Source organism: Neolamprologus multifasciatus, chromosome 5 (assembly GCF_963576455.1).
Source record: "Neolamprologus multifasciatus chromosome 5, fNeoMul1.2, whole genome shotgun sequence".
NCBI classification, from domain to species: domain Eukaryota; kingdom Metazoa; phylum Chordata; class Actinopteri; order Cichliformes; family Cichlidae; genus Neolamprologus; species Neolamprologus multifasciatus.
Window position 1 is genome coordinate 30,943,697 of NC_140443.1, and position 9,185 is coordinate 30,952,881.

Sequence of the window (9,185 nt, forward strand, 5' to 3'; positions counted from 1 at the left end):
TCCCTGCTGTTATTGCTTCCTGTCAGTTTGCTCTAACCTCTGTTTCTGTCACCTCCAGTAAATGTGACTGCGTGTGTGTGTGTGTGTACACAGACTTATATGCAGCCTAGAAGCCACTGCATTTCAGACAGTTTTTTTCTCTGCACTTTTAGCAACCTGTAAATAAACCTGTGTAAACTTTTTCTCAGTGTCCTTTGAATGAGCTCTGCCAAATCTCTCAGGAACAGTGGTCAGATATCCAGCTAGACTTATACCAGAAGGTTTTTGGTGGCTGCTAAAAGCATCTGGTTGTGTGCCACTTGCTAAGGGAATATTTAAGCCTCTGGGGTGTCCAGATCACATGAACGATGATGTTTAGCAGCAAGATGCAGCCTGGTTTTCAGATATGAGAGATTTGTGTGTTTGGAATGTACAGTTAGTTTGTTGTGTAGTAGTTTTGAACTGAATGTCACAGTTACTGCCAAAAAACTAACAAGGGCAGATTGCACTGTAAATGATGTCTCGGAGGAGTGATGGACCTCGGCTAAAACACAGAGACAACCATTCATGCTCACACTCACACCTGGCTTATCTTGAATCACCCATGAACCTAACATGAATCCCTGCTAATAACAGAACACCATTCACTTCTAAACTTTCACACTGATTGATTTCTTTTATAAAGTTATAAACTTATTTAAAAGCTACAAAAATAGAATTTTCCATTAAAATTAAGAACTGAACTTAAATAAAGAAACTACTACTGTTAAGAATGAAAGAAAAATACTTGAATGAGGAATCAAGATAGACTTTTATTTTATATATAGCTTGTAGGCCAAATGAGGAAGTAATTACATAATAGTTGATGATACAATGGGATGGCTCGGGGGTCAATAGCAGAAGTAGCAGCCTGTAGAAGGATGCCAGTTAACATCATTCAGTGTTGGTGAATAAACACGGGCTGGTCTGTATCTCTCCCTCAAGCCTCCGAGAACTACTGGCCATTTAAACAACTCCTCTGTATTTGTATCAAAGCACCCGTGGTTACGTATTTATCACTGCAATGTTATTTATTGAAGGGTCTGTGCCTTACATTATTAAGCATCTGTATAATTAAAATTGAATTGAATATTTAGTCAGTATATATTTTACGTTAACCTATCCATCCATCCATAAATTGTTTAAGTAAAACCTGTAATTGCATCTTCAGCCAAAATGAGAAATTTAAAGAAGATAAGTAGTCATACTATCATAAACAAAACTTAATGCCAGGGTGCTGGTGTAAGGATGTGGCAGTTGGAGTATTAGGATATATCAGGAAATGTGGAACATACAGAGGAAGAGGAAATTAATCAATAATGTGCATTTTATAGATTTTTGTGTTGCATTTTGATGTTGACAAAAATGCAATTTCCCCCACTTTCCAAATCATATATTTCCAACTGCACCTTTTTTTCCCAGAAGAAAGGATCAGGAACAGTATCAGGATTGAAACTGCATTTTGTGTTTTTATTTGTTTGTTTTTTTTAATCATTCATTAAAAAAAACAAACACGTGTGGTAAGATTGTGTGATGCTGTTTCTACATTTGTAGAAAAAAACCAAAAAAAACAGGTACATTTAAAAAAACATCTTGTTGAAATATATCGTTTGTGATTAATATGTTAAATGAAGAAAAAAATCATGTTGTTCGTAGCCACACCTTGACCGTCTTCACATAGTCCTGACACTTAACTTAATATAATAAACTTTTATATATGGACACAACAAATCCAAAAGGTTAGGCAGTGCAGAAATTGAGGACTTTTTATGGGGACCTCTAGACCCTATAAATATTATGGAAGTATCCAATTGTTTACTTCCACATTTCATTTTTACTTATGCCTACAATGACTAAAGCATTTCTTTCACTGCTAGCAGAGGCCTCAAGATGTTGATGTCAGTATTTTATCAGGTTGTAGCCGCCATTAGAGTTTATCCTGAGTTTCTCATGAAGCAGCAGAGCAAAACAATCCAAAAGCAATCATTGCCTTGATGTTGATGTTTTTAGCATATCAGGTTTGCTATGAAACAAGCAAATAAATACACTTAACATATAATTTTTTTTAAATAAATGTTAAATCAATTTTATAATTGAAATAATGCTATTAAAAAGGTTTTAAGGGTAAAACACGAGTGAACTGTTACAAACACAAACTCCACTGATAACCAATTAAAAATCTTTAATGGCGCTTATATATTTGACAGACATAACAAGCAACAAACACAAGCTGTAAGCGGCTTCTTATATTTCTATGGATCTTATATTATTTGCTAGCTGTTGCTGCCCTTATGTGACAAATTATTTTTGACTGCATCACACAACAATGAGAACACTTAGGACAATAATAACAATAGGAACACACACTAGCAATAATTGTGACAGTTATAGGCCATTTCTACAGGCTTTAAGATTATCAATACAAAAATAGTTATCTCACAATGTGACTGTTTCTGAAAATGCAGCAGACCAATGCTATAAACCAGTTTCTCCTACCGGTATGAAACATTTAAAAGTACAGTACATAATACTACACACTTAAAAATGTAAAAACAAAACATTAAAAAAAAAACAGTATTGAGGGGGTTGTAGGATGACACTATTAAGGGTCACAGTTGCTCTCAGAAGCGGCGCTCAGTTCCTCACACCATTTTTCGTAAGCTCTGTGCAAGATCTCATATGATGTGTTATTAAAAATTTCTGCAATAAAAAGAAGAGCAAAGCAAATTTTTTTTAATATTTAGTACAAAAGACTAACTCAAACAGTTAATTCAGCAGCAAAAAATGTGAAACTTTCAGTTCCACCTTTGTTGCAAATACATAAGCAATGACTTCTACTTCTTTCTGGAAGAAAAAACGTGTTTTGTAGCAGTGACAAGTACATTTAAATCAAGCAACGGGATCCGTACCTGCTTCCCCGAGACCAACAGGGAGAGGCATTCTGACCAGGCCGCCAGAATGTTTCAGCCTGTCCTGCAGAGAATTCTGTATGAGCTCCATAGTAAACTCTTGATGCCAGACAGGAAGCTCCAGGCTCACCATGCAGCTGATGATCCTCTGCTTCTCTTCTTCTGTCAATAGACCACTCTCTTTGGACACATAAACCATATAGGACATATCTATATTCACTGCCTCACCGTGAAGCAGAGACGGGAGAACTTTCTGGACGGGGGAGAAAAAGGTGAGATGATATCATTTGCAATCTGAATGAAAATGTGAAACCCTACACTTTTAAGATATCCGTGTGTGTGTATATATATAATCTCAAAACTGTTTAAAGCTCTACATAGCGTTAATGTATATTTTGCACATACTCCATAAACTTTATCAGCAAAAGATACAAAGAGTTCAGCTGTATTTGCCATTAGTGATCATTACCATCTCTAATGCTGGACTGATAAGATGGCCAAAGTCCACAAGTCTGTCGAGGTCATCCTCCCAAAGGTTTGGGGCAAGCTCCTCCAACATAGTCATAATAGCTATGCGAGTTGCCTGTGATGCAGCCTTTAGGGTGCTGCACCCATATACACTGTTATCAATTTGGAATTTAGTGTCCAATAGCATAGAGCCGTGTTTCTCGAGAAGTTCGAAGAGGCCGCTGTGCTTCATCATAGCCATCTGCAAAGGACCAACAAAAATTGCATGGAGTTACTTCTGCTGTCGGGGTCACTCATCTTTAGTGACCTCGGGACTAGCTTCTCTGCTATAAATGGCAGAGTCTGTAGTGTGTGTGTGTCTGTAGTACTTGACCTTTATGGCCCATGAGAATAGCACAAGTTGCTGGGTTTTTTTTTCAACGTACAGACTTTATCATAAATTAAATTTGCCGTACCTTTAAAATCTCTGCCAGCCCATTGGAGATATGTCGTCGGGAAACAGTCTGTATGAATGATAGATCAAGGAAGGTGGCAGCAGGTGGAATGTAGGCACCCAGCTTATTCTTGCAATTTGCAAAATCTCCATAGATTTGTTCTCCTCAGTGGTGGGTAGAGCCAAGATCTTGTAAGAGACATTGTTGGCCTCTAAGTATTCAGTTAGCTTGGAGCCATAGATTTGAAAGACTGCCTGGTCAACCACCACAAAGCGTCTGATTGGCTTGTTTGATTTTTTAACGTCCTCTAGCTGCTGAGGGTCATTGATGTGGCCCAGAAGGAGGGTGTCGTTGCCTGGGTCCAGCAAGCCCTGAGTTTCAGTTACCTTGTAAGTAAAGACAATGGGACTGATAACTGTCCAGGTTGTACCCTTCTCTGTGACACTTTCACAGCTGCCAGACAAGACACAAAAAAGTATTTATTATAATCACAGGACACTACGATGACCTTTGGTCTGTATTTGGGCTGAGATTAAAAAGACTATAAGTTAATAACAGTTAACAGTAACAATTAAAGTATTTCTGAACAAAGACGCCATCTACCTGTCCATCATCTTGGTCTAACCTCACAATTATGCAAGATTAAAAACAATAAATAGCTTCTTTATTAGACAGAGGTGTCATCTGAGCCTCATTTAACAGCATTATTTCTTTCTTATCTCCAAGCAGGAATCTTATTATGTCAGGATACAAACAGTTTAAAGCACTAAAACGCTCGTCTTCAAAATGCTTGATGTTGTACTTTTTAACTGTGGTATGTAATCATATGTAATGCATTATTACAGAAAAAGACTGTAGTGTTACATTTCAAACTGATGTGTGACTTAAAGCAAAGAAAAATGTTTTTTTTTTTAATTGCAGCCAAAAGCAGCTAACCTCTGGCTAAATTCCACTTCCTGAAAAATACCAGTGGCACTTTCTGCCATTAGAAAAGACTAAATAATGCAGAAATTATAATTTAACTCTGCAATATTTGCAAATATCAGATTACTACTATCAAACTAACCAAGTGATCATTTGCAGTGTATAATTTACTGAGAAGAGCATTAGACTGAAGAAAATGAAAGAAATATGCAAACAAAAAGAGGTCAGTCGTAAAATACGATTAAAGGTTTATCACAGTTTTACCTGTGATTTCTGTAAATTAGACTACTGTGTGTGTACTCACATTTTTGCAGCCGAGACACTGTCCACTTTGTCCTTATTGATCTTTTTTCCCAGTTGGCACTTCCATGTACTTTTGACCCGTACTAAACTAAACTCAGTTGTCTTTTCTTTGGCACCTTTTTCCTCTGGTTGAACTTTTCCCATTCTTGTAGGCTGTAAGTTACAGGTGTGAACAAAGCAAGTGACAAGTTCATCCTGCCTTAGGAGCCTTTAAATATAGCATAGTGTTTAGAGAATGCCCTTAGGACAAGGGAGGAGCTTTTTGAGATGCTTCACATGTCAATGCACGCATTTTGCGTAACTCTGAGGGAACACCTGCTTTATGAGAAAGTATGACATTACTTAACTGTATGGTGTGCTTTCAGAAGACATTAAAAGGCTGTGGATGGTGCTGTGGTGTAGTGGAAAAGGTATTTTCAGTTTAACCACAATAAATACATACAGCAGTTGAACAGTTTTGGAATATGCACACTTTTTTGCTCCTGTTGGTGAAGGTGCAGTTTTTGTTGGGTTTTTATTTTTTTCAAACCACACAAAACAGTCATTTTGTAACATGGACGTTTTTCAAAACAGGTTTGACTGACTTTAAGGTTAAGTTTTAAGGCATCAAACAACATGGCACTGGCATTGAATATGTTAGACTGAGAACACTGATTAAGTATTAATGTATTTTTCTTAATCTAATTAACAACATTGTAAAACACAACCTGACTTATTCTGTAAACACTAATTACAGGATACACAGAAGTACAAATACAACGAGAAAAGAATCCAACACTGTGAGATTGGAAGGAAGTACAAGCTCACCAAAACCCGCTCAGTTCTCATCTTCTTCCTGTCAGGAATATTCTATGTATCTGATGGTTAAAATGGAGAAAGAAGTCCTGGAAAGAGGCATTGCTTTGCAACTTAACATGGAGTAAGAATAGCGTAAGCATATGTTGACAATACACCAGGACAAAATGAATACAGCAAGTGCTACATGCACTTCAACAAAATCCTTTATAAACACAACTGCTCAACAGCAAATAAGGGAACTAATATTTTGTCATGGTCCTGGGTCGGTGACCCAGCGCTTTCAGTTGATGATTATCACTTTCTAGTTTATTCTGATCTTGTATTGGTTGTTGGTGTTTGGTTGTGTTTATCTTCCCTACCTGCGTCTCCCTCGGTGCTCTGTTCATGTCCCCGTGTTGTTATGTAAAACAGTCTGTGTGTTTCCTGTTTTACTTTGTAGGGTTGTGTCTCGTTATGTCCATTAGTTCCAGCTGTGTCCCCTCCTGTGTGCCATTTCCTGATTACCTGGTGTGTGTATTTATAGTGGGTGTCGGTCTGTGTTCGTTGTCGGCTCGTCTGTGTTTCATGGTGTCCTGTTCCTCGTCTGCGTCTCTCTGCCTCCCACCCCATTCGTATGATCTCAGGTTTGTTATTTAGCTCACCCAGTTTAGGTTTATGTTCTGTCCTGCCCTCGGTTCTGTTATTTGTGTACTGTAAATACACTCCCCTCACTGCCTGTTTTGCCACTCCACCACTTGTAAATAAACCTCACTCGAATCACCAGTCGCTGTCTGCATTTTGGGTCCTCCTTTCCTCCACACCACACGGCTCACCCCGCCAGCCGTGACATATTTAGCATGTGAAACTTGACTTTCTAACCACAACATGTTGCTGCATGACAGAAATCTGTGTATTGGATTCCAAAAAAAACCAAAACAAAACCCATTTTATAGTTCATCATACTGCTATGTTATTGTTGAACACCTTTAATGTCCATGGCAACCTTTCAAGCAGCAGAACAGGAAACACACAACTGAGTGAGTGAACCAAAAAAGACTGCATTTGATGTACAGTACCTTGACACTAGTCAATCCTGCAACTAAAATTTCCCTATCCCCATTAAACTGAGAGGCTTGCCTAACTGTAGTCATGTAAACCCAATGGTTTCCTTGATAATAAATGGCTTGACCACTTAACCCATATTAAGTGGGTTATAATCCATAATCCAGAAGTTCTTTTCGACCGGTGAGATCATTTTAATTTGATTGGATCAAGTAAAACAAGGCTAAGACGTGATGCATGCTCAGTGATCCTACACAGTTGATTCTGTTGATCTGTTTGGAGCGTTTTCAGTGAGAGAAACATTTTGTCACTCATCCAAGTGACTTCTCAGTCTTCAGTGAGACTGACAAAGAAAATGCTATGTCCATGAACAGACTCATCTTTTTGCTGTGATCTTTCGTGTGCTTTTGGCAGGTCAAAAACTGAAGATGCTAATCCACCTGAGTCAAGCACAGAGGGTCCTAGAGATGGGGATGTTCACTGGCTACAGAGCTCTGGTCATGGCTCTCCACATGTCAAAAAAAATCACTGTCAAGACTGAAAATGCAATCAAGGTGCTAACGGTGAGTTAAAATCAGAGAATTTGATGAACTCTGAAGATGCATTGGGTCCTTTTTGGATATTAAGAATACCTTTGTGATGGGTCTCATCCTTTCCACAATATTATATTATATATAATATATATATATATTTGTAAACACTGGTTTACACTGACATGTCAGGTTAACACTGACATTTTTTTTCAATAAGTGAACAACTGGGTCACGTGGTCAGTTTTGTAATAGTCCCTTTCAAGCTGTTGCAGATGAGCAGTTTGTCGAGGCCTGAAAAGAATCAGAGACTAATCAGCAACAACAATTTTCTGTGATTATGCAGGTTATAGGTATAGATAACTATTTATCTTAGAATAGGGCTTTATAAGTTCAACCAGTTTATCTGCTGTGTATCTGTGGCCTTCGAAACAGGTGCTCCATGGCCACTAAAATCAAACAAACAAAAAGCACAGAGCAGTCTAAATCTAAATAAAATCGGTACAAAGGCAAGATAAGCATTGTTGAAAATAAAAGATACACTTACTCTTTGGTGTTTTTAAGTGTATGCAATGCTAAAAACTTGTGAGAGAGATATTTTACTTTGATGCTTTTAGCAACAGGAAACTCACGTATCACACTTTTGCTGGCACTGAGTTGCTTAACAGTTTTATTACAATTAAAATTTCTCACCCCTGGATTGCTAGAACTCACTTTTCACTAAGAAAAGCATGCGATCATATCTGAGACTTTATTCAGCAGTTGACCTATTTGATCATAAGATGTGGGCCTTCTGTGGTTTCTTATTTTAAATGCAGAGGCAACCATGGTTAGAGTTTATAGCATTTAAACTACAGAACAGTATTCTCTCCTCTGCTTGTATATATGCACGCATGTAGAAATGCATGTAAAAGCTTTTGCTTAAATGTGCAATTGTGTGTAGTATTTGTTGGGGTATGCACTACCTGTTGTGATCAATATTTATACAAATAGTGCTTTCACAGCAGTGTGATTCCGAAGTACAGCCCTTCATCACTGGGTGTGGGCAGCACCATGAGTAAAACCAGTTGACTTGGATCCACTGCAATAATGAATGTGTTTTGCTATTTATTGGTATTGTAGTGCTCTTTCTCAAAAAGCAAAAAGCAATCATAACCAGCAAATTAAAAAAATAATAAATTAGAACACAAAAACTGAAAGGAAGTACCTCGCAAGAAGAATGCAGCAGTCATAGATTTCCATTGTATTAAAAAATATAACAAAACCAGTTCCCAAAAGAGAGCCTGGAACGACGCAGGGTCCGCTTCCCAATAATTCTAGACAAAGGGGAGTAGCAATTTTAATCCATAAAATATTAAATTCCCAGTACTCGATACAGTTATAGATCCAGAGGGCAGATTCTTAATCATTAAACTATCTATACTTGATAAAAAGCTATGTATTGTAAGTGTATATGGTCCAAATGTTGATGATCCCTCATTCTTTCACAGTTTCTTCAGTGCACTCTCTGAACACTTAGATGGCACACTTGTTCTTGGAGTCGACCTCAACCTTGGACTAAATGAAGAAATGGATAGGCTCAATACAGCAGGAACTCTGTGTAATTGGCACTCCACAAATATAATCAAACAGTATATGAGCGACTTTGGCCTTTGCGATGCATGGTGCTCCCTTCACCCCACCAGTAAGAAATATACTTTTTTCTCACATGTCCATCACTCCTACGCTCGTCTGGATTATTTTTGGTCAGCAGCTCACTG

The 9,185-nt window shown here is 37.8% G+C and overlaps 1 protein-coding gene across 1 annotated transcript; it reads right to left on the reverse strand.

Moving 5' to 3' along the window:
• Positions 1 to 764: 764 nt before the first annotated feature.
• On the reverse strand, positions 765 to 6,685 carry eevs (2-epi-5-epi-valiolone synthase). The gene is given in 6 exon segments (XM_085158425.1): positions 765 to 2,718; positions 2,928 to 3,180; positions 3,397 to 3,636; positions 3,851 to 3,975; positions 3,978 to 4,282; positions 5,058 to 6,685. Coding segments are annotated over 6 exon segments (1,164 nt in total). The 5' UTR covers positions 5,201 to 6,685; the 3' UTR covers positions 765 to 2,620.
• Between the last annotated feature and the right edge of the window lie 2,500 nt (positions 6,686 to 9,185).